Source organism: Artibeus jamaicensis, unplaced genomic scaffold (genome assembly GCF_021234435.1).
Source record: "Artibeus jamaicensis isolate MK-2021 breed Jamaican fruit bat unplaced genomic scaffold, CSHL_Jam_final contig_1127, whole genome shotgun sequence".
Classification (NCBI taxonomy): Eukaryota; Metazoa; Chordata; class Mammalia; order Chiroptera; family Phyllostomidae; genus Artibeus; species Artibeus jamaicensis.
The window spans coordinates 157,663-183,635 of NW_026521219.1; the positions used below are offsets into that span (position 1 = coordinate 157,663).

Here is a 25,973-nt window from a genome sequence, read left to right on the forward strand (position 1 = left end):
ATTAAGAATACAATCCAACCCTGTGCATAGGTTTTGAATCCACTCTGTACTTTGTAGTCAGCCCTGTTGCCTTTCCTCAACCTGTCGTCAACCTTAGAGGTAAGAAAGAGAACCACAGAAGGAGGGTTGAGATGGTTATATACATACAATATACACACGTGACTTCGGTCTGAAAGAAAAATATACGAAGTCTTATACCTTACTATAGAATGAAAACTTCAGATGTTTATAGTTAGCCAAGCAAAAGAAAAGTGTATCCTTTCTGACCTTTAATATATAGAAAGTATATATAGCCATTTAAGATTTTGAGGAAGGCAGAATAGTGTTACACACTATTGATAATTTTGGCATATTTTACTTTCTAAAATTTCCGGTCTTTAGTAGTTAAACCACTGTATAGTTGAAATTTAGAATAGTGGACCCAGATACAATTGCAAAGATTGCTTTGGCACTTTCCAGTTGTGGTGAATCCTTGGGGGACAGGAATTGAGTGTAGAAAATGAACCCAAATGCTGGAGTTCACTTTATTTCCTTCCAGCTTTTAGCACTATCCATAAAGAACAGGAAGGGAACAGTAGCTGTTTGTTTTCTGCAGAGAAATAATTGTGTTGTCTGCTTCTAATAAAATAGACATTTTAATAGTTACCCTAACTGTGGCTAAAAAACAAGAAAAGTGAAGCAAGCTTGGGAACAACTCTAATTGAACAATTAAAAAAATGAAGTAAGCTTCTTAAACTAAGCCCTTTATGTGTTTCCCAGATGAATCAGCAGATGGCTGGCATGAGCGTCGGCAGTGCGAACGCCGCCGCGGGCTTCGGCCAGCCCCCCAGCACCACGGCAGGGTGGTCTGGGAGCCCGTCAGGTCAGACTCTCAGCACGCAGCTGTGGAAGTGAAGACTGCAGCGCTCGTTTGGGCCGGAACTGCCACCTGACATTCCTTGCTGAAATGCATCCAGTACCCCAGTTTGTTCCTGTACATACATATTTTTTCTTTTTCCCCATTGGTTCACATTAAGAATGATCAGATTGACTGTGTTGGTTTGTACTGCTGAAATTTGATGTGGTGAAAACCAGGTTGAGAAACTGTTTTATGTCAAGGGCAGCTTTGCTCATATTTCCCATAACTTCATAAACCATATTATTTGAGAAGCTGCTCAACTTGCAAAATCAGTTTTACTCTCAGTAAAATTATAGCTCTAATGTTTGCATATAAGGGAAATAGTTATCATGTTAGTAATACATCTAACAGTATAAACCCCACCCCCAAATTAGCCAGTAATCTTGTAGGAAGGTACTGTATGATCAGATGTTTAATCATATAAATAGAATGTAAATGTGTCACTGAGCACCCTTTTCTGGTGTATCAAAATTCTTTTACTTCATCATTCACTTCACTGTGCTGTTGTTATGATGTGCTTAACAGGGAACATGGTTAGTGAAAGGAAGATAAACCTGGATGTTACTGTAAAACTTAGTTTAATGAATAGAATTCAAATTTTGTCTGCCTCTCTTATAATTTGGATCTCTTACTGTACATAGTGCTAGCATGAAGACCTTTCTCTGCACTATATGCGAACAGGGTAACTAAACAAAGCCACTTTAAATCCTTGAAGGTATATCCAGGTTTATGACAGTAATTGTGTTTACATTTTATGGTGCCTAGTATTGAAAAAATGTTCTATCCCTATATTAAATAGATGAATCCACAGACCTTTTATTTGTGGGTTTTATTTCCTACAATGTGTGCTGCCACCACCCTTGCATAAATTACTTAATGTTGTGGAGTCAGGAATTGGGGACGAAATTTAGTTGACAAAATACTTGTCATCTGTTTCTAAAACCTGTTCAGTTCTAATAAGGGCAAATGGGGGAAAAAAGAAAAGTGTGTCTGATACTCAGAATGGTACTTGCAGTGTCATTAGCTGTGCTGTGCAAAGATCTTCCAGTTTAGGTATAGAGGAAACATGTAACACAGAGACAAACAACGTTTTATACCGTCCGATTAGCTTATGTTAACTGACGAGCTCTGTTTAACCAGATGTCCATCAGGTGTCAATAAAGGCTGTTGTACTGAAGTGAAATGAATAATACCTGAATGCTCTGTAGCCTGACCTCCAAACGTCCTCTTCCACATCCCCTGGCCATGCAGACTGCATCCACTGCTGCTTCTATTTACACCTCAATCTTCACTGTGTCCAGGTGGTACTTGGGCTCGTTGGCCAGATTAACCTTCTCTGTCCGAGTGTGCCACACAAGAACCTGAAGGGCGGGGAGGGAAACCTCGTGGGTAGCCGGACTCTTAATGCTGACACTGGACAAGCTCAAGCGGCACATGTGAAATCAATACCTTGGTGCAGTTATTTGCTTTCGGTTCCAGTTCTTCGACTGTTGTTATCTGTTTTAGGAAGTCAGATTCTTGCATCCCTGGCTGGGATCCACGGCGCTTAAATACAGCTTTTGGATTGGACAAGATGACTTGAAGGCTTACAGCAAATCCTTTGTGAAAAGTTAAAAAAAAGACTGTAAAATAATATTGGCGTACTTATCTTTTTTCCTATATAATTTTGGTCACATCAAAAACAGTTGTATAGCCCTGACTGGTGTGACTCAGTTGGTTGGGCATCGTCCCATAAATGAAAAGGTCACCGGTTCAGTCCCCCATCAGGGCACATGCTTGGGTTGCAGGCTGGGTCCCCGGCTTGGGGTGTGCGGGAGGAAACCATTGGTGTTTCTCTTGAGCATCAGTGTCTTTCTCTCTCTCCCTCTCTTTCTCCTTCCCTTCCCTCTCTCCAAATATAAGTTAATAAAATGTTTTTTAAAAGATCAGTTTTCTATGCCTACTCTGCCAGGTCTCTTGGTGGCCAAGTTGAATAGGAATGTTATCTGTAGTCGCAAAGGGAAAACAAGCCATTACAGTAGAGGGCGTTCAGTGCCATGACAGAGTTATGCCGCTGCGCGTCTACTGTAAAGTATGTAAGTCTGCTGTGTTTCACAGAGGTCATCAAACTCTGTATTGGACATTCTGGAAACAACTAAGACCTAAATGGAGCTGAAAAGCAGTCAGACGTCCCCCAACTCTCCTTGAGGTATGAGAGCACCCACCCAGTTCCCCTGCCTGTCCCTTTAACATACCCAGCTCGGATTTACTTTGTTTAGAAGCCTGAGGAGTAGAAGTAAAGTTAGTGTTAGAACATGAATAATACATAATTATTTAGTTTAAATTTCTGATTTGGTTCAATCTGAAAAAGGTGGACAGGCTGGAAATCAGAAGATACCAGACCATTTAATAATTTTTTTGTATTTCATTTTTTAAGGAATTAAATTAGTGTCACTTTCAATGGTTTGGTCATATGAAGAATCATTTACTCCGTAGTTTAACAAACTCTGTGTTGAAGGCTTAGCCATTAAACACTCTACAAGCCATCAGCAAGCAGTTGTTCCAACCTTTGTCATTACTGAAAGCCGGAAGCCCCAGGCGGCTGCTCTTAATGACTAAGTGGGCACTGTAAAGTTAGGCACCCTCCCAGAGTTAAGCTATAAAGACCAATCCCCGGGAACATTTCTTGGCAATTTTGCCCTTTTCTGTATGAACCTAATTTATTTATGCTTTTTGCAAAAGCATAGTTAGCAAAGTAAGTACCGAATGACACCAGGCAGTAAAAGGGGAACTGAGAAAACCGAAACCGGCATTCTCATAACTTCTAGATGCCAGGCTGGCCTGTTCTATGTTCTACACCCTGTGGCCTTTATGAGAAAACTTACCACTAAGCCCCATGCAGGCACAACTTGGTACGGCATGTGCTGAGTGAGAACAAAGAAACAATCATAAAGTGTTAGCCTGAGGACTGAGCCAGGACCTTCCTTCCTGGAGAGAAGCAGCGCCTTCTAGCAGAAGACCACAGAGTCTGCACTCTGAAGAATTTTTTGCTTGGGTCCTTGCACTTAGACACTGGCCAAGTCACTTAACCTTTCCTGATTCTGAAACTTCCCCATTTCCTCATGTGCAAGAGAGAGGTGACACCTTAACTCAGTGTCTGGTATAAAATCAGTGGATGAAAAAATTCCCAGTAACTGCAAGGCACCATTCAAATGATGGATGCTACAGTATATAATAATACCATCATACATAGGAGGAGCAGTGATATTAGCCACTGTGAGAGTTCTGGGTAGCAGAACCAAGCCTCCTCAACTAAAAGCCAACGTTTCGGATTAACACAAAAAGATTCTATTAGGTAAACTCAGATTTTAGTGTTCAAAAATTCTTGGCTTTTTTCATGTGTGAATAAGCTTTACCCTTTTTTCTTAGCTAACAATACTCCCGTGTCAATCACACTGATGAGGCTGGTCTGTTTCTCATGTGGCTTCAAGATCCTGATGGTATTTCCCCATTCATAAAAATATAGGATCCAAATTGTGCAGAAGTCCTCAAAATGAAAGGAAACCGCTTTCCTGTGATTTCCTTCATTCCCCACTAGGACTTTAACAAACCCATGATCTCGTGACCACTCAGGGATTTAAACAGAGTACTTTCTTGCTTTCCTAAGCTCGGGAATATCCTTCCAGCTTTTAAAGCAGAGTCCATGGCAAGACCTACAGTGTGAAGCAAAGAAGCCACTTGTGGAGTTACAAGGCCCTGACCTGGCTTCCCTGGACCCCAGGAGGCACCGGAAAGGCCAGCACCCTGCAGAGATTTTAGTGGGTGGCTCACCAAGGTAGCAAAGTGGTTTTTATATTTTCCAACACAACAAGGCAGATGGGGCAGTTTGGATGCTCTTCACTCCTACCTGCACTTTCTCTGCCACGCTGCAGCTCAGGGAGTTCCTGAAAGGCACAGGTCACGGCCCACAGCAAGAGCGTCAGGAACCTGGGCTGACTAGGCCACCCCCTGGGTTGCCTGTCCAGGGACCATCTGAGCTGCTGTGCAGCTGGGGGAGAGTTCTCTCTCTGAAAGCGGGTGGGGAGCTTCAACTCATAAACTACTGCTTCCCACCCAGGATGGGTATTGTGACTCTTCTTCCAAGTATTCGTGCCTCACAGATTATACTGACCCTTCACTTTTTTTTTAGTGAAATTAATTTATAGTAGCTTTAAAGATGTTTGCAGCAGCTTTTGAGATAGTAGGCATTCTTACAAAAGTCATGGGAGTAGGATTCTCTGTCCCGGTCAGTTGTGGAAGAACTACAATGCAAATGAAAAGTGGCTCTGCCCTGTGAACTATGAAGGCAGGATTTCCTGTTCTAGTGCAGCCATGGGCTTGGGGGTGAGGTTACATTCCCTCCCAGTCAGTGGGACGAGGCCTGCCTCCGTGGGTGCTTATTGAGTGATACACATTTTAAGACTTGCAAAGTCCAACAAGCCATTTTCACTTAGGGACATGATAGAGCAACAAGGGCTGGGTTCTCCCTAATGTTTGAAAAAGTGGTTGCTATGCGATGGAAAAGAGCCACGCAGGACAAAAATGTCTGGAAAACGCAACGCAGCCCTCTGGTTGCCTCAGCTTCTTGCCTGAGGGGCAAGGTCTGCAGGCTGTGGGAACGGAGGGGGGCTCCCAGCTCTTCAGTCCCTTTGGGCTGAGGAAACACAGTGGGGAGTTCATTCCAGGGACCAAGTCAGCTAGAATTAACAGCACAAGAGTGCTGGAGAGAAAGGGCCCGCCACCCAAATCCAACCGAACGTGGTCAGCAAATGCCTGTGAAGCTGCCTGAGGCCCAGTGAAGAACCACTGGAAAGAAGCAGGTGGGCTGCTTGCTGGAGTTCACTCGGCTGGGCACAGGTCACTTCCCGACAGCCAGTGTGGGACCGTAATAGTTGGGGCATCTGGAAGAGTAGTTGGAAGGTTATTGGCGTTTACTGTGGGGTCAAATTAGCTCTTAACTAAAGGCTGCACTGATTCTGCCCAACAAAACATTACAAGCAAGCCTGGAAAGAATTAAAATGCTTCCAAGTAACTTAGTTGCATCCCACAAAAATATATATAAAATATGCAAAAAGGAGAGGGAGGCAGTTTAAATGAGCCTCATTCCTTACAATAAATGCATGTGTGTATATATATAAATGTAATTTATATAGTCATAACATACAATTGAATAATGTATCTTACATATCTTTCCGGTACCTAGCAAGTTAAATTTCAAAATGTCCGGGATACAAAAGTTACCAGATGTACAAAGAAGCAGGAAACGACAACCCCATAATGAAAAGAAAAACCAGTCAACAGAAACAAACTCAGGCATGACACGGATGGTAGAATTACTGGACGAGAACATTGAAGCATCATAAATACACTCACATATTCGAAAGGGGAGGGGAAAGACTGACCTGCTAAGTAGAGGTTTGGGGACTATGAAAAAGCCCTCAGGTGATCTCACCGTGGTGAGAAATACAATGTCTGAGATGAAAAACGTGCATTAACACACCATGAGACATTAAAGAATAAAAGACCAGTAAACTGGGAGGCGAAGAGAGAAACGACTGGAAGGAGACAGGAAACACCAACACACAGGAAGTGGAAGAATGAAAGGTGGGTGGGAGAGGAGGGAGAAAAAAATAAAGAAGTAACTGAAAATTTTACAAATAGGAAAACTCCACAGGCTTATATAAGACAACATGATCAACGGACGGGAAATGTCCAGAACACCCCACCCAGCAGCAGATGCTCGATCTTTTCAACTGCACCTCGGACGTTGTCAAGAAGCCGTAGGCTGGGCCGTGAGTCAAGTCTCAGTAAATTTTACAAAATATAAATTGTACAAAATATTTCTCTGACCACATGGAATGAAATAGAAATCAACAATATAAAGATATCTGGAATTCTAATACTTGGAACCTAAACAACATAATTCTAAAGATACAGATCAAAGGAGGACTCAAAGGGGAATAAAAGTGAGACATGGAAGTTTGTGGGGTACACTAAAGCAGGACTTAGATGGAAAAATAAAGTATTTACAGCACTAAACATTTTATTAGATAAAAGGATCTCAGCTCAGTGTCTTAAGTTCCTACCTATGTACGCTAGAAAGAGTAAATGAAACCCAAAGCGAATTGGGAAAAAGAGTAAATAAATAAGAAAGCCAAAAGCCCCTGAAATAGAAATAGAAAACAATGGAGAAGTTTTGTGAAATCAAAACCACGCCCTTGGGGCCCTGGCCTGATAGCTCAGCTGGTTAGTGCGCCATCCCAATACATTAAGGTCCAGGGTTCAATCCCCCATCAGGGCACGTACAGGAATCAACCAACAAATGCATAAATAAGTGGAACAACAATTCGATTCTTTCTTTCTCCCCTTTTGCTCCCTCTCCCCACCTCCAAAAAACCAAACAGATTTAAAAACAATTTTAAAAACATGACTTTAGGGAAAAGGTTAATAAAATTGATGACTATCTACCCATTCTTAGGAAAAAAGAAGATACACGTTACCAATGCCGACAACGAGAGAGTAGTTAGTAGTTGCACACATTCTACAAACACAAACGATAACAAAGGTGTGTTATGAGTAACTTCATAGCAGTAAATGTCATAGCTGATACAAAAATGGACAAGTTCCTTGAAAGACACAAGCTATCAAAGCTCTCTCATGAGGAAATAGATAATCTAAATAGCCCTTTAGCAATTAAATAAATTCATAGTTAAAAATCTTTCCACCAAAAATCACACAAAAAATCCAACACCCCCCCCCCCCATCTGCCGCAGAGGCCTCCAGGCCCAAACAGCTTCCCTAGTGATTTCTACTGAACGTTTAAGGAGGAAGTAATGAAAGTTTCCATAAACCGGAAAAGGAAGAAACATTTTTCACATTCTGGGAGGCCAGCCCTGCTCTGACGCAAACCCGGACAGAAACTTCCACGGAGACAGCTCTCGTGGACACGGACAGGAGGGCTCTCAGTCCGACAGACGTGACCGTGAATCATGACCAAGTGAGGTTTGTCCCGAGACGGCGGTGTCAGCTAACATTTCAAAAATCAATCAGGGTAATTCGCCAAATTAAGAGGCTCTAAAAAATCTGATTATCTCAATAGATGGAGAAAATGCAGTTGACAAAATCTGTTATCTGGTTATAATTTTAAAAAGCCTCTCAGCAAAATTAGGAATAGAAGTGAACTTCTTCAACTTCATAAAGGGCATCCACAAAAAACCCGTTGCCGACGTTATGCTTAGTGATGAAGGACAGTGTTTAACCCCTGAAGACTGGGAGGAGGTGAGGATGTCTGCTCTGGACTTTTATTCAATGGTGAACTGCAGGTCCTAACCAGGACAATAAGGAAAAAATAAACAAAAAGAAGGGGGGAAAGGGGAGAGGGGGGGAGAGAGGGAGGGGGAGAGAGAGAGAACAAATTGGAAAGGAAATAGAAGTCCGGCAAACCTCCTATTCCCTCTTCAGCCAAAGCTCAGTAGTGCTTATTAATTTCTTCTGTCACTTATGAACTCAGTCTCACCTCCAAATGCTCGTCCCAGTGCATCTTCTGTAACTACATGTAATCTAATCTCAGCAAGGCTGCTACCAATCAAAATGACTTCCAGTTCGCAGGGGACAGTGTACGGCAATAACACCTTTAGATATAGTCCAGTCACAAGAAAGACACAGCATTTTTTCTCTTGGACAGTCACTCTGGCTAGTTGTACTAGAACACCGAGCACCGCACACACTTCCATGGCCAGCAGGTATCAGGGAATTTCAAGTCTCTCCCGACCCACCTCCTGCCCCAATTCCTTCTGCGGCCGGCTCTCATCTCTTCCCAGCAAAGCGCTCGGCCTTCAGAGGGGTGTGTGGAGTGTGTGTTTTCTCCCTACTACCCTGCCCCCTTGCTGAGATATAATTCCTGTACTCAAATTTGCCCTTTTAAAGGATACAATTAAGTGGTTTTTAGTACATTTATAACTCTGAGCGCCAGTTTTTGAAAAGACTATTGAATGGAATTGATGCCCTTGGCAAAAATCAAATGACAATAAATGTAATAGTTTATTGCTGGACTGTCAATGCTCTTCTGTCGATTCTCTGGTTTATCTTCACGCCAGTACCACACCATCTTTATTCCATAGCTTTACAGTTAGCTTTCAAACCAGGAAGTGTAAGTCCTTCTACTTTGTTATTTTTCAAGATATTTTTTTTTGGCTATTCTGAGTCCTTTGCTTCCCCATATAAGTGGCCAACAGGTAAATGAAAAGGTGTTCAACATCGCTAATCATCAGGAAAATGCAAATCAAAACCACAAAAACTCACGTCTGTTAGAATGGCTGTTATCAAAAAGACAAGAAATAACAAGTGTTGACTTAATACCTATCTATCTCAAACTATTCCAAAAAAAAAAAAATCAAGAGGAGGGCAGACTCCCAAGCTCATTTTTAGGCCAGCATTAGCCTGAATCCAAAACCAAAGATATTACCAAAAAAAATTATAGGCCAATATTCCTGAAAAACAGGTGCAAAACTCCTCAACAAATACTAGCAAACCGAATTCAGCAAATACGTGGAAAAGTTCACACGGGGCACGGTAGAGCCCAGGTGCGAGGCTGAGACGCGGGGGGAACTGGAGGGGACACAGAGTGCCTGGCGCCCAGGACAGGGCTGGTCCCAGGGCCACCGAGGGGCTCCTGCGGAGTACTTCCGCCACCGCTGCTGCCCCTGACCTCTGACCTAGTCTGTGCAACACACCGAAGCCTCTCCTAACGTTTCTGATCACAGCCTCAACACTCTGCCAACTTGAACCTGTGGGAACTTTCTCATAAGCTTTTCTTAAGAGAAACAGAAACACTTCTGACTCTTTTCAGGAACTGGAGGATAAGACGGCATAATCAGAAGATGAGAAGATGAAGAATTGCAGTTAGAAGAACTTCCCGTGCTGGAAAACACTCAGGCCCGATGACCGAGAGACCCGAGGTCATTATGTGGTGCGTAGGCTGGACCATGTGAGACGCAAAGCCACACAGAGACCGATCAAAGCGACTCCCAGAGCAATGGTTTTAAAACATCACCCTGACAAATGGAAAGCAGCTGGTGAATCAATAAAAGGAGATAATGATATATCACTTGCGTGACTAACGCTCACGACCTGTTCTCTGATCCAGTGAAAAGACCAGCATTTAACAGTGTAGGTCCTACTTTTAATAACTTAGTTCCTTCTAAAAGTGAAGCGAAGGATCATTTCTTCTGTTTTCCTATGTTTGAAAGAAATTCCAGATGGTCAAATAAAATAAATTTGTCCCTAAACTTGGTGATATGAATTCATCATTTGAAGATGTAGATGCATTTTCTTCTCTCTGATATAATTTTGATTCTCAAAGAGAATTCTCTTACCTAGATGATGAGGGACAAAAGCAGGATGTCATGGCGAGAGGAGATGGACCGAAAGGCAGACCAGGGCAAGGAGAGCACACATGATAAAAAGGGGCAATGGGCAGGATAAGAGGATCAGTTGGCAATGCACAGAGCTGTGATCCAAGAATAAAAAAAATTAAGGAAAGAGAAAAGGCCAAGAAAGAAGCAGAAAAGAAAAAAAAAAGAAACAAAATGAAAGGAACACAAAGCTAAAGAAAAATAAAGACAAGCTGAACTAGAAGGTGCTCATTTAGCTAAAGAGAAAGAAGAGGAGGAAGTTAGACAATAAGCACTCTTGGCAAAAAAGGAAAAAAAATATCCAGAAAAAGCTATTAAAGAAGAATAGCAATTCCCTGGCCAGGTAGCTCAGCTAGAGTGTCGCCCCATCCCACTGTGCCAAGGTTGTGGGTTGAATCCCTGGTTAGGGCACATATAAGAATCAACCAGTGAGCCCTGGTTGGTGTGGCTCAGTGGAGTGAGAACCGGCCTGTGAACCAAAGTGTCACAGGTTTGATTCCCAGTCAGAGCACATGCCTGGGTTTCGGACCGGGTCCCCAGTAGGGGGCATGTCAGAGGCAACCACACATTGATGTTTCTCTCCCTCTCTCTGTCCCTCCCTTCTCCTCTAAAAATAAACAAGATCTTTTAAAAAAAAATCAACCAATGAACATATAAATAAGTGGAATAACAAATCAAAGTTTCTCTCCCCCCCCAGCCCTCTCCCTCCCTCTTTTCCTCCCTCCTTACCTCTCATTCTCTCTAAAATCAATAAATCACTTTTCTGATAATGAGACAGAGTAGATTAAAGGATGGAAGAGGTGGGAAAACTGTGATCACATTGAACTAGCAAGTTTACAGTGCTTGAATGAAACATACAACCAACAAAGGGGGAAAAAGAGAAGAAATAAAAGAGCAAATTAGAAAAGAGAAAGAGGGAGCTGAGGTTCATGTATGACGAGCATCTAAGAACGCAGAGAAATCAACTGGAGGAGGTGGACACAGCAGTAAAAATTAGAAGATGATCTGAAATCACTGAGTAAAGCTGTGAACCTCTTCCCCACTGCAACGAATTCAAGATGGGAAGTTATTGCCAGAAAATACATTCTTCTGGAGTCAAGAGAACTGCCAAAGATGTTATTGGCAAAGCAGAGTCTTCAAAAATTTGATCCTCATCAAAAAGATGACATAAAACACCTTTTGATAAATGTTAAGAAGAGCACAGAGTGGTGCCTCAAGCAGACAATGCCACACCTTCAGAGCGATGGGTGGTCCATGCACAGGCTTCACCCCTGGATGACAGAGCGGAAGCTTTTGTAACAGCCCTTGTAAATGTGCCCACTAAATACACCTGAAAGGTGGGCACACAGCGGCAGCAGTGCCTGCTGGGACAGGGCAGGGGCCTGCACGGAGCAACATAAGGACCTTGTTGAGAATCTGGTAAAGGCCAAGAAAGCTGCTCCAAACCAAGTACTACATGCGATTAGAGCTAAGAAATGACTTATGAAAGGTCTTTGTTGTGTGTGCATTTTTATAATAAAACTGAAAATACTGTAAAAAAAAGATCACGATCAAGTGGGATTTATTTGGATGCAAGGTTGGTTCAATATCCACAAATTAATAAGTGTGATACACTACATAACCAAAATGAAGGATAAAATTACATGATCCTATCAACAGACACAGAAAAAGCATTTGACAAAATCCAGCACCCATTTATGGTAAAAGCTCTCGGTGAAGTGAGACTAGAGGGAACCTAGCTGAGCATAATAAAGGCCCATATATGACAACCCCACAGGTAACATCACACTCAATGCGTAAAAACTAAAAGCACTCTCCTTAAGGTCAGAAACAAGACAAGGATACCCCTTTTACTATTTTTATTCAATATTCTATTGGAAGTCCTAGCCACAGCAGTCAAACAAGAAGAAGTAAAAGACATCCAAATTGGAAAGAAGGATGTAAAATGTCATTATGTGCAAATCACATGGTACTGTGTATAGAGAACCCTAAAGATGCCATTCAAAACTATTACAACTGATAAATGAATTCAGAAATCAGCTGCATTTTATACACCAATAATGAACAATCAGCAAGAGAAATTATTAAAACAATCCCACTTACAATTGCATAAAAATAAAATAAAATACCTAGGAATAAATTTAACCAGAGATAAAAAATCTGTACTTGGAAAGTTATATGACATTGAAGAAATTAAGATACAAATAGATGGAAGCATATACTGTGTTCATGGATAGGAAGAATTAACATCATTAAAATGCCCTTACCACCCAAAGCACTCTATAGAGTCAATGCAATCCCTATAAAAATACAAACAGCATTTTCACAGAACTAAAACAAATAATCCTAAAATCTGTATGGAACCACTAAAAACCCCACATAACCACAGCAGTCTTGAGAAAGAACGAAGTTGGAGGTATCACACTACCTGACGTCAAGCTATATACTACAAGGTTGTATAATCCAAACAGCATAGTAATGACATAAAAACAGACACATAACTCAATGGAACAGAACAGAGAGCCCAGAAACAAACCCATGCCCATAGGGTCAATTAATCTATGACAAACAAGGCAAGCATATACAAGTAAAGACATTATTTCAGACGAGATCGGGTGCGTTCAGGGTGGTATGGCGGTAGACGACATTATTTCAATAAACAGTGTTGCACAAACTGAACAGATAAGATATATGCGAAAATGAATCTAGACTACCTTCTTACACTATATGTAAGAACAAACTCAAAACGGATTAAAGACTTAAATGTAAGACCTGAACCATAAAATTCCTGGAAGAAAACATAAGCAGTACACTCTGACATTGCTCTTAGCAATATTTTTGAGGTCTAACTTCTCAGGTAAGGGAAACAAAGGAAAATAAATAAATTAATGGGACTATATCAAACTCAGAAGTTTCTGCACAGCACAGAAACCACCAACAAAACGAAAAGACAACCTACCAAATGGAAGGAGGTATTCACCAATAATATATCCAATAGGAGGTTAGTATCCAAAATGCATAAAGAACTCATACAACTTAACATAAAAAAACAAACAATATGATTTAAAAATGGATAGAGGAACTGAATACACATTTCTCCAAAGGGGAGATACCAATAGACATTTGAAAAGATACTCAATGTCACTAATCTTGACAGAAATATAAATTAAAACCACAATGAGCCCTGGCTGGTGTGGCTCAGCGGATTGAGTGCCAGACTGTGAACCAAAGGGTCACTGATTTGATTCCCGGTCAGGGCACATGTCTGTGTGTTGGGCCCGGTCCCCAGTGGAGACACACATGAGAGGCAACTACACATTGATTTTCTCTCCCTCTCTTTCTCCTTCCCTTCCCCTCTCTCTAAAAATAAATAAATAAAATCTTAAAGAAACACACACCACAATGAGATCTCACTGTGTAACTGCCAGAATAGCTATCATCAGTAAGTCAACAAACAAGTGTTGACAAAGGTGTCCGTGCACTGTTGGTAGGAATGTAAATTGGTGCAGCCACTATGGAACCAGTACGGAGGTTCCTCAGAAATTTAAAAATAGAACTACCATACGATTCAGCAATTCCCTTTGCGTATTTATCCAGAGGAAATGAAAACATTAAATTGAAAAGCTATACGGACCCCCATGTTCACTGCTGCTTTATTTACAATAGCCAACGTAGGGAAGCAAACTTAGTGTCCACTGACCGATGGATGGACAAAGACAATGTGACACACAAAGAGACACACACGCACACACAATGGCATTCAGGCATAGCAAAGGAAATCTCGCCATGGGTGGCCCTTGAAGGTATTATATAAAGTGAAATAAGGTAGCCAGAGAAAGACTAATACCATATAATCCTACATGTGGAATCTAAATAAAAACAAAAAACAAACCAATCTTACTCAGAGATTGGTAGTTGTTGGAAGCAGGGGGTGGAGGGTGGGCAAAATGGGTAAAGATAGTCAAAAGGTTTAGACTTCCACTTACAAAATAAGTACGTTGTGGGTGGTGATGTATAGCGTGGGGACTCTAGTGATACTGGGCTGCGTCTCTGAACGTTGCTGAGAGTAGATCTTAAGATTTCTCATCACAAGAAGAAAAATCTTAACTGTGCGGTGATGGTTATTCACTAGACTCATTGTGGTGATCATTTTGCAATAAATATCCAATTGTTACTCTGTACATCTGAAACTAATGTTATATATATACTATATCTCAATAAAAAATGGAAAACTTCTACTTGAGTATTTGTTTTTTTTTTCATAATCTTGTACCTTCTAGTCGTGGCATCTGTGAACTATTCAACTGAAAAACAAATAGTTAATAATAGTGTTTCGGGAACCACTTTCACTAGATTTAAACTGGATATACATAGAAAGCAAAAGCGAGGGCTGTGTAAAAGGCATGTGTCCCTCACTTATAACCATCATGTCTAAATTGCCACTGTGTCATGGGAGTGTTTACACAGATTTCTCAGTTCTAAGACTGAATGCTCACATGTTACAATGTGCTTTATATCAGCCACGATAAAGATTCCTTTCTAATTTGCTTCCCAAGCTACAGACAAAACTACAGCTTTCCACATTTACTTCCAATTATACTTTAGAAAGATTTTCTACTAGTGTAGAGAGAATAGAAAGCGTGGCCTGGCTGTTAAATAGGGCTGTTAATCCTCTCCAGGACACTGACTGGAACCTTATGATTGCTTCAGGGTAAACCATTCTAAAAAATTTATTGTCTAGTTTTTGAAGCTCTGCAAAAGCTATTTAGCAGCCACTGTTCTTTGTGGAAAAAAAATAAAACATTCTCCATTTCTAAGAGGTATTCTTTATTTAATCTATGAGTGATTCATTTAAAATCTCTACTCTGAAAACAATAAACCACCTTAAAAAGCCAAACATTCTAAGAAACAATATGGATGGTGAACAAGGATGAAAACTAGATCCTAAGAATACAAGAGGCTTAATTAACTGAACACTAAAAATACCCATGAATGTTTTTCTAGTAAGTTGGCAGCAGGGTACTAAGACATACCTAACATTGAAGTTTAGAGGGGAAAGTGGTTCTGCTGGATTGACAGCCAAAAAGGCTCAGATGGGAGGTGAACTGTGTATATCTTGAGAATGGCAGAATCAACAGGCTTGGTGCTGCCTGTGAGAATCACAGTCTCCTGCTTTATTTCGCCCTTGAGATGTTCTGCTTCACGTTATTCACGACTACTATTGAACGCGCCACTAAGCCACTCCACGCCAACCCAGAAAATATGAGAACCTGTGGAGAGGAGATCTGTGTTCCCACTCTTCAAACCCCAGCGTATAAAAGTAAAATAACTTTTTAAATAACAAGAGCTGGCAAGGATACAGAGCAACTGGAGCTCGTGTGTGCACTGCTGAAGGGGATAGAAAGTGATGCAGCCACTGAAAAAATACGGCAGTTCCCCCCCCCCAATTTTAAATGTACAATTTCCATATGATCCAGCAATTCCACTTCCACTTCCAGGTATATACACCAAATAACTGGAGACAGCAGCTGTTGCCCTGGCTGGTGTAGCTCAATGGAAGCAGCAACTGTGCACACATGCTCATAGCAGTATTCAGAGCAAACAAAAGGTGGAAACCAAATGCGCATCAGTGGGTGAGTGGATAAGCAAAATGTGCCCCACACAATGAAAAGTTACTCAGCTGTATGAACAGGAATGAATTCTCACACATGTATGAACCTTGAAGACATTATGCTAAGTAAAATAAGCCAGACAAGAAGGACAAAGATTGTATAGTTCTATTTATTTGAAACCCTGGCACAATCCAATTCATAGAGAAAAAGTAGAAGGGTCGTGACCATGAACAGCGGGGGGCAGGGTTATCGTTTAACTGGGACAGAGTTCCAGTGTGTGATGCTGAAAGTTTCTGGAGATGGATGGTGGTGAGGGTTGCACTGTGTTTTAATGCCACTGTACATTTAAAAACAGTTAAAGTGGCAAATATTCTTATGTCTATTTTACCACAGTAAAACATATACTTGCCTTCCCAGTGCATTTAGGTGGTTCTTTCTTACACTGTTGGTGCTGCTTTTCAGTTGTTATGACTTAAAAAAAAACCCTCTCCTGCGCTCAAATTCTCTTCTTGCTTCATCAGTGGAAGTGCTTCATATGGAAATAACCTTCCTGAGTACTCTCAAACTTTTTGTAGTGTGGGGCGATCTTACCCCAAACCTCCAGAACGACTCAGTGGCAGCTGGGCAGGAGCCGTGCCTACTAATAGACTCTAATGAGCCCCAGGAGGCAACGCGAGAGTAGCCTGTGACCACCTACACCAGCTGTCTTAACTCTGGCTGCACTTCACAGTCACCTCAGGGCTTAAAAAAATACATACACATACCCCAACACCAGACCCCACACCCAGAGATAACAGTTACAGTTTAACTGGGTCAGCAATGGAGTCCGGGCATTTTTTTCTGGGTATTTTTTCCAGGCTCCCTAGGCAATTCTGATGCGCAGTCAGGTTAAGCCCTACGAATTAGCCCTCCTTAGCTCTCTGGAGCACAGCTCAGTATTCCCCACTTTGAAAAAAATCTCACCATTAAGAAATAATGGCAGTGTGATCTCAGAAGGAATAAAGCTTCTTCTTTTACTATTGAAAATCCTTAAACTAGAAAAGAAAGACAAGTTAACATTCATGAATTCAGCAAAAATTTATTCAAGCCACTTCTGTCAAAAGCTGTGCGGGACCTTAAGGCGCAGGGAGAAGAGATGTGAGCCCTCTCCAGCGGGGCAGCTGAGGGCTGGCGGAGTTGCGGGGCGGCAGGACGCTGCCTCGAGCGCCACCTCGAGGACAGGTGAGTAAATGGAACATGTGGGAGCAGCATCGATGCTGGATGAACATTCAGGAAAACCTTTCCAAACAAAGCGATTCCTGCACCACCCATGAGTCTTGACAGATGACTAGAAATTAGCCGAGCAGACATGGGAAGACAAAGTGACATTCTCTATTCTGGGCTGAGGGCGATGTGTGCCACTATCACTGACCTCAGGCCTACCAGCTTGGGGCAATGCTCGGCTGACCCTGGACCTTGGATGAGTTTGAAAGCAGGTGGACTGAAGTGCAGATGCTGGGGTTGGGGTGATCTGGCTGCTGAGGTGCCCAGGAAGATGCCAGCTAACTTTAACTTCTGGAGCCAGTGCAGAGAGAGTAGTTCAGAACAATAAGCCTTAATTCTTATTATTTGCACTAATAAATTGTCTACAATAGATTCCAGATGAGAATTATATCTACAGATCCTCTCCTAGGGACTCTCAGATAAGTCAAGGTGGTGAAAGGGACAACACCCCTTTTCACCCTTGTGACATAATTAGAAAACATGAGAATCACTCTCTTAAATCCTTCCAGCATGCCACCAATAATTTGTACGGAAGGAATGCTCCCTGTACAGAAGCGGCCAACCTGGCATGAACACTACACCTACACCTTGCAAATCTACATGTTTCAAATGGCATTTTCTTTTTAAATTTAATCTTTTTAATGTTATTTTTTCATTACCACTTAGTCCCCTTATACCCCATCCCCCCAGCAATCACCACACTGTGGTCCATGTCCATGAGTCCTTTTTCCTTTTTGCTTAGTCCCTCTCCTCCCTAACCTCCTCCCCACAATCTGAATCTCCCTCTGTGATTCTGTCCCCATTTTCCTTGTTAGTTCAGTTTGTTTATTAGATTCCACATACAAGTGAAACCATATGGTATTTGTCTTTCTCTGACTGGCTTATTTCACTTAGCATAATGTTCTCCAGGTCCATCCATACTGTCGCAAAGGGTAAAACTTTCTTCTTTTTTATGGCTGAGTAGTATTCCATTGTGTAAATGTCCCATAGTGGTTTTATCTACTCATCTACTGATGGGCACTTGGGCTGCTTCCATATCTTGGTGATTGTGAATAACAATGCAATGAAAATAGGGTGCTTATGTTCTTATTAGAGTTCCGGGTTTCTCTGGGTATATCCCAGGAGTGGGATTGCTGGGTCAAATGGTAGATTTATTTTTAATTTTTCGACCTGTCTCGATACTGCTTTCCATAGTGGCTGAACCAGGCTGTGATTCCCACAGTGCAAAAGGGCGCTCCTTTCTCCACATCCTCACCAGCACTTATATTGTTGATTTATTGATGACAGCCGTTCTGACAGATGTGAGATGATATCTCATTGTGGTTTTAATTTGCCTTTCTCTGATGATTAGTGATATTGAGCATCTTTTCATATGTCTGTTGGCCATCTGTATGTCCTCTTCGCAGAAGTGTCTATTCAGGTCTTTTGCTCATTTTTTAATTGGGTTGTGTTTTTTTGGTGTTGAGTTTTATAAGTTCTTTATAAATTTTGGGTATTAGGTCCTTGTCAGATACATCGGTGAATACAGGTGAAGATGTCTGCCCAGCCCCACACTTCTCAGGGGGAAACCCCAGCTGCTGAAATACCCACCCAGAACTTCAGCCCCCACCCAGGGACACCTCCAGCCCTCTCACACCTCCTCATACTCCCGACCAGTCACGTTAAGTTGAAGTGGTTTCTTCTGTCCTTGGTCATAAGACTTCTTTCCAACTAGTGTTCAGTTGGTTATTCAGGATGATTTCTCTACAATTTAGTTGGAATTACAGATTGGTCCTGGGAGGAGGTGAGTGTAGCTTCCACTTACTCCTCTACCATCTTGAATCTCTTCCCTTCCAAGGGCATTTTCTTTTGAAAGCTCAAATGCTTTTTGTTTGTTTAGTTTTTCAGCTGGGAAATTAAGAAAGTGAGCACATATCTGCCTTTCAACAACTTTTTAATAAGGCTTTCGTTTTGTTTTTCTCCTGATGACTCTTTTCTAACAACATTTTATCTAAAGCCAGAGCCAGTGTTTATCTCCACATGCATCCCGCACAGTGGGCTCATTCACTGAATGATAATGAGCACAGGTCCATCAGCCGGGGCAGAACTGAAGTTCATCGCCAGCCGAAAGCAAAGAGATTGCGTGTTCGTAAGAATTACCTTCCAGAATAATCTGAAATAGCTAGATGAGGATTCAAGCATTCACAGAAGACCAGAAGCTTTTGCAAATATCTACTTTGACGTCAAGCTCACCTAAGGCAGGTGGTCTGATTCCTCATCTACAATTGGGAAACCCAGAAATACGGCCTGCATGCAGCCGCTCGGGTGTGACCACCAGATAACCAGTCACATAGCAATGAGCTGACTCCCCCTGGAGTGACCTGAACCCAGAGACAGAGCTGATCTTGTTTCTTCATTGAGAAACATTACATTCATTGTCTATAGCATTGTACTAGGTGCCCAGCCTTACTCTGAAGAACTCCATTTCCGCTGTTCTGCAGGTGAAGGAAACAGAGGCTCAGAGACCAAGCCCTGGGTCACCTGCTGTAAGTGGGTAACGAGGGACTCAGAGCCCAGTGGGAGGCTCCTTTCTGGGGACACTGACCTGAGTTTGAATCCCAGCTCCACCGCTCAACCACTGTGCAACCTTGGACAAGTTACGTGGCCCGTCTAGGCCCGTTTCCTTCTATTTGAAGAGGACGATAGTATTAGCACATCCCTCGCAGCCCAGAGTGAGGATTAAGTAAGAAAGCATATGGAATGTCTAAGTGGCTGCTACCTGGTGAGTGCTCAGTAAACAATAATGATTAAGTCTGGTGGGCTTTCCTGATGTAAGGAAAACTTTTGGTTTTCAAAATGTTTAGTTCTGAAGCGTAGCTTTATTCCTTTGAAATTGTGAGGGGCATGATAACATGTAAACGCAGAGCTGCTAGATCTGAGGTAGGATGGGGCTCTGGAACCCCACCCTCCCACTTACCCTGCAGCCCTCAAAGGGTTCAGTGGTTCCCTGCACCCCCACCTCCAGCTCCGCCAAGCTGAGCGTGCACCCGGCCACACCACCACCATCCACCCAGAGAAAGCGCCCTGACTACGGCACGCGGTGCACTGGTGCTCCTGACCCTGAACGCCCGACACGGCCACGGTCCATGGGGACAGGACGAAACACGCAGCGGCCCAGCCATCAAATGCCTGCAAGTCTCTAGAATGCATGTGATTCAGGAAAAGAATCAGAAATGGGAGCCGGCTTCCTAGTGCCCTAGCACCCCTCTGGCGGTCCTGCGGTTCTGGAAGCTGTCTGGGCTTGCAGCGGCGGTCCTCCCCCCGCCCACCGCCCACAGACTGCTCCCGGCGCGGCCACAGCGCACTGGCCGGAGGAGGAGGACGTCCCAGGCAGCCCCCACGCCCTGAAAGTTACCACATGACACAGAATCGCTCTACTGAGCACATTCAGTACGCTCCTCTTTCTCATACGAAACATCCACAGTTGAAAGCAGCTCATGTAAACTGCAGTGGCTCCAGAGTGGCAAGAAGGTTCTTCCCTCCATATTCTTGTAGTATTATATTCATAAAATAAAGTAAAATGCCATCCGTTTGGGTTGTGCTCATTTGGCTCTGGTGGTCACGTGACCTGGGCTGCTTGGAGGTCCGTGACTGAACTGTCTGCGGAGAAGGGCCTGCCGCCTACACCAACCCAGGCAGAGTCCCTGCTCACCCGTATGGAGAAAAGAAGGCCCGGCGCCACTGCTCTTCCAGAGAGTCCAGGAAAGAGAGCTTCAGTCACGGTGTAGTGTGACCCCTTCACCGTCTTTAGTTAAACAGGCATCATTTGTAATACTTTTTAAAAAGATTTTATTTTTTTTAGAGAGAGTGGAACAGAGGGAGAAAGAGAGGGAGAGAAACATCAATCAGTTGCCTCTCACACACCCCAACCGGGACCTGGTCCACAACTTAGGTATGTGCCCTGACCAGGGATTGAACTGGCGGCCTTTCGGTTTGCAGGAGGATGCCCAACGCACTGAGCCACATCAGTCAGGGCTATAATACTTTTGAAAAGGTTTGCCTGGTCACCAGCAGTGGGGACAGGAACTCTGGCACAGACGATCCCTCACCCACTCTAAGACCGGGATGTGGGTCCCTGACGGACATGCACTGGGGGTGGAGTGGAGAGCAGGGCACTCATGGCTACATCCTGCTTGAGGTGGAGGTGGGGGTGCCCACAATTATAGTCCAAGATGTCACCCCAGATAGTAAGGGCTCTGGTGCGGCAGTAACTATGGAGGTAACAACGAGGGGGGGGCTGTGAGTCTGGGGTGCCTGCAGAGACTTGCCGGAGGAAGTGAATTTAAACTGAGCACTAAAGGATGAGCAGGGCCAAAAGACCAGAAGGACTTTGCAGGCACAGGCATCTGTGCAGGCCCCAAGGTGAAGGTTAGGATGTGTGGGGTGAACTGTGGGAACAGGTGTCCTCAAACACGAGCGGAGGGGAGTCCAGTGGGGGGGTGAGAGCAGCAGGCAGGACTCTGCTGCTATGCTGAGGAGCCGTCCTTTACCCAACTGCCTTGGGGTGGGGGCTGCCAAGATCTGGTCTGCGCTTCTCAGTGACTGCTCCTGCCTCTCACTTGGGGTGGGGGCTGGGGAGGGCGGTGTTGGACGCAGGAAACCCCGGCGGGCCGTGCAATGTCCTATCCTCACGTCAGCCATTCTAAGCTCCACAACCCTCCATAAGGATGGCGTACCCACAATGAATCCACAGTCTGACGACTTTAGTCAAGGAATGTGATCTTTCTTCCTAATGTGCAGATTTCTGGTTAGCAGAATGTTCTAATTTCCCAAGATCGCCATAGTTCCTGCACTTAGTTACAACTCAAATAATACAACAAATGATGCTAATTAAAATGGAACCAAAATTAAGTTTAATATATCTGCCATCACCATAACAGAGGACAATGTTAAAAAGGTCTTAACTTCTGCCAGTTTGGGCAGAATCTGAAATGGCTTCTTAAAATCTGATAAATGCCTACCAGCAAGTGCAAGACCTGTGGCCCAACAGCCGCTCCCCTACGCAGCCTCTTCTCCCCTCAAATGGAGCCTCCAGAACCTCCTCCATCTTTTCACAGATGGAACTTCCACTCCCTCTTTGCTCCTTCAGAGACGTTCCTCAGACGAGTTTGCTGATCGTTCAGTCCCAGGGAGTCCAGGCCTTCACTCTCCCTCCTACCCCTTGCTCCTGGGAACAGTCCACAAGGCCCCGCTCGTTCTGGGCCGTCCCAGCGCCGCCACCTGCGCTCCCGCTCGCACACTTTCACATCGCCCAGCATCTCCCTCTTCCATGTCTGCGCGACGGGCATCCCACAGCCGAACTCGCGATTCACCCGCCTCTGCTTTCCAGGGTCTGTTGTCACCTGTCCACCCCAAACCCTCTCATTGGGCCTTGTCCCTGTGCCTGGCTGCTCCTCCTGCAGCCACTTTAAGTGACTGCTCCCAGGAAGCAATCCTAGGCCACAAGTGTCCCTGTGAGAGCTCACCCCCTCCCAGGGCGTCGACACACCCACCACGTCCAGCGAGCTCCAGGCCAGGACACTCACAGTCTCCTAGACTTCGCATTCCCCCTGAAAGGCACACGGGCAAAACTGTCTTAGCACTTTACGGTGTCCCCTATCAGTCGTGAAAGAGTCCACAGACAACACTCAAGGTGACCCTGAGACATCAGGAGACATCACTTAAATGTACTCTTTGCTTGGGTGAATGAAAGCATTAGCACCACGAGGAGCGTCTTCACTGTGCTAATGAGGAGGCTCTCGGTGAGCCCCGAGATCGGTTCAGGATGGGGGCTGGTTACCAGAAAAACCAGACACGATTAGAGGGTGAGAACTCGGGGCCATCCCGACCTCTGGGGACGGAAGTTCAATCACAAGGCCTTAGATTTAACCAATCACACCTCCGTAAAGAAGCCCCGACAAACACTCTACACAGGAGAGTTGGGTGGGACTTCTGGGCACTGAACTCGTTAATGTGCTGAGAGGGATGTGCCCCGATTCCTCGAGGAAAAGGCACAGAAGCCCCGGGTTCTCTCCCAGCCCTCACGGCTCCTGTCTTTCCATCTGCCTGGTCCTGATTTGTGTCTTTTGTATTAGAAATGTAACGATAAGCAGAGCACTATTCTGAGCTCTGTCGGCCCTTGTGCTATATTATCAAACCTGCGAGGGCTGTGGGAAGTGTCACATTTACAGTCAGTTTGTCAGAAGTGCAGGTGGCCCAGGGAACTCCACAGTGTGGGCAATTTTCCTTGTTGGGGACCACACCCTCCAGCTCGCGGGGGTCTGTGCTGACTCTGGGTGGTTAGTGCCAGAGCTCAGTGGCAGGAGACCAGCCGGATTTTTACTGGAATACAGTCCCTACCGCGGGCCAGGTGCCCGGCTGGAAGCTGCGTGTGCCGCCGTTAGAGGAGCTCGGGGCCCTGCCTCACCTCCGAGAGGTAAGAACGAGGTGCAGGCAACTGTTGAGAATTCAAAGTGAACACCTCGGTCTTAAGTTCTGAATTTGAGCAAATCTGCACCTCCTAGAGAAGCTGAATGTTAAGCCTGGTTCTTTCAAGCCATGGTTCCTACTGACCACCCCCAACCCCCGACCCCCACAGAAGTGAACAAAGTGTGTCTCACTTCAAAGTAACTCCTTGACCTGAAAATGGAGCTAAAAACTCGGTGTGGACTGCCCTGCTTTTAGTCAACAAGAACAAGATAGCGGGAGGTGCCTGAGGGGTGGGAATTGAAGACCCTGGGAGGTGCAGACGGGCAGACATGCTCCGGGGCCTCACCGGCCGGGCAGAGCAGCATGGCCATCAACCAGCTGCAAAGCTGGCTGCAGCTGCAGCCGGGCCGGGCTGCCTCTGGTGCTTTCGTTCCGTCATGTGAATGGGTATCTTAATTCTTTTTTCAATAATCATGAGAAAGCTTTTAAAATGTTTTCTCCCTGGGCAACAAAAATAATCTTGACTTCTGCCACTAACACTGTGCCTACAAGATAACTTCAGAACAATGTTTCCTCATCTGAGAGCAAAAATAGCATCTGCAAAGTCCAACATGGCCGGATATAGACACGGAGTCAAACTCCATGACTGACATGGAACTTTGCAGTCCCGACGTCTTGTACTCAAATTAGCTTCTGTGACTTCACAGAGATACAACCAGGGCAGACCCCAAGGGGCTTCTACTGAATGTGCCCAACCCCCCAAAACAAGACAGCTGTGGGAATGTTAACACCGTGCCTCTTTAAGTTTCATATTTTTAATCAGCTAGTGAGGATCCAGGAGATACCCCCGCTCACTGAACCATCTCAGACCACTTTCCACGCAGCGCTTCTCGGACCGCCCTGGGCGCGGCGGGGCGTGGGCTCCCAGCTTCCTCCTCTCTCTCCGGACACTGTGTGTGTGTTCGTGCACGTCACCCAAACAAGAGGTGGGAAGTACCATGTGTAGATGAAGGTTCAGAAGGTTTTCTCCTCCTCCTCACAGAGAAGGCATGAGTCTTATGTGGAATCTTAACTAAAGCTGTGAATTTTCAAGATTTAGAATCAGAACAAACTGCGTCAAAATCAGAATCATTAATTTATCAACCAGATCACTCTCACTTTAAGGCTTCCAAAAATATCAATATCAGTAACTTACTGAAAACTAATTTGAAAAGCAAGTTTGTGTGTGAAGAAAATAATTTAGTGTAGCAAAAGTTGTTTTCTTAAAGAAAGTTGTTCCTTTTTTAAAACAAGGATAGTTAACACAAAATAAGCAAATCATGAGTGATTTATGTCTTCTTTTATGCTTTGAAAATATATTGAAATGGCCCTGGCTGGTGTGGCTCAGTGGATTGAGTGCCAGCCTGTAAACCAAAGGGTCGCTGGTTCAATTCCCAGTCAGGGCACATGCCTCAGTCCCACCAGACTGGCACTCAGAAAGTGTATGTTCGACACTGAGTAAAAGTACCCCAGTTCGTCTTCTCCTGACAGACCCTCCACGCTGCCATCCACAGGAGCTGCCCCCAACGGCTCCTGCTCCTGCTCCTCTTCCTAAGCCTGCTTCCTCAAACTCACAGTGCCATCAGAATAACAGTGATGAAGCCAGTTCAGAACGGCCTTCGTCCCACCAGAACTCTGAGCAGAGGGAGCCCGAGTGCGGTGTAAATACCTACACGGGAGACTGGCCGAGCACAGGCTGACAGACAGACAGAGCACAGGCTGACAGACAGACAGAGCAGTGTTCCAGGGCTGAAGACTGATGAGATCAATTTTGAAGCTTTTCTGCCTTCATCATCTGGGTTATAAATGCTGGTGACTTTTTTTTTGCTTCTAAGCCTTAGGTTTCAAACTGCATCTTTCCACAGGCATCATTTCAAATAACCCATAGAAAATAAGTCACTCCATGATAAAGTAGCATTTTAGAATATGTTGTCTACTACGGGTCTTATTTCATTCAAATCCTTGGTTAGAGAAGAAAAATCTTTAAAGCACAGTTATGCTCAAAATTAATAAATGCTTGAAAAACCAGCAATCCAATTTTATATATTTTAGCCAGTATCAATAAGTACTAAATCAATCAATAAGCATCAAATTCATTGGTTAGTCAATTTCCTATTGCTATTTCTTAACTTTACTTCTATTGTTGACTCTATTACAGACACCCCCATTCCCCACCCCCTTTGCCCACCCCAGTAAGCAGGTGATTTATTCTAAAAGCTGGGCCTCCAGGGAGAGGTACTGAAGGGAGGGGCCCAGCCCAGTTCTCGCCACCGACTCCCCAGT

The 25,973-nt window shown here is 44.1% G+C and overlaps 2 protein-coding genes and 1 pseudogene across 4 annotated transcripts in view; 2 read left to right on the forward strand and 1 right to left on the reverse strand.

Moving 5' to 3' along the window:
• SMAP1 (small ArfGAP 1) overlaps positions 1 to 2,081 on the forward strand; it is a 151,982-nt gene extending 149,901 nt beyond the window's left edge. For all 3 annotated transcript variants that reach the window (XM_037158696.2, XM_037158699.2, XM_053663998.1), the window contains one exon: positions 760 to 2,081. In XM_037158696.2, the coding sequence (XP_037014591.2) occupies positions 760 to 894 (135 nt within the window). In that variant the 3' untranslated portion in view covers positions 895 to 2,081. The remainder of the gene's footprint in view (positions 1 to 759) is intronic.
• A 91-nt stretch (positions 2,082 to 2,172) lies between these two features.
• The window catches only part of B3GAT2 (beta-1,3-glucuronyltransferase 2), a 63,725-nt gene continuing 39,924 nt past the window's right edge, over positions 2,173 to 25,973 (reverse strand). The window contains exons 3-4 of the mRNA XM_037158722.2: positions 2,348 to 2,496; positions 2,173 to 2,259 (exon numbers count right to left, since the gene is read on the reverse strand). Of these exons, the coding sequence (XP_037014617.2) occupies positions 2,173 to 2,259; positions 2,348 to 2,496 (236 nt within the window). The remainder of the gene's footprint in view (positions 2,260 to 2,347; positions 2,497 to 25,973) is intronic.
• Positions 8,147 to 11,808, forward strand: LOC119059077 (dnaJ homolog subfamily C member 2-like; annotated as a pseudogene).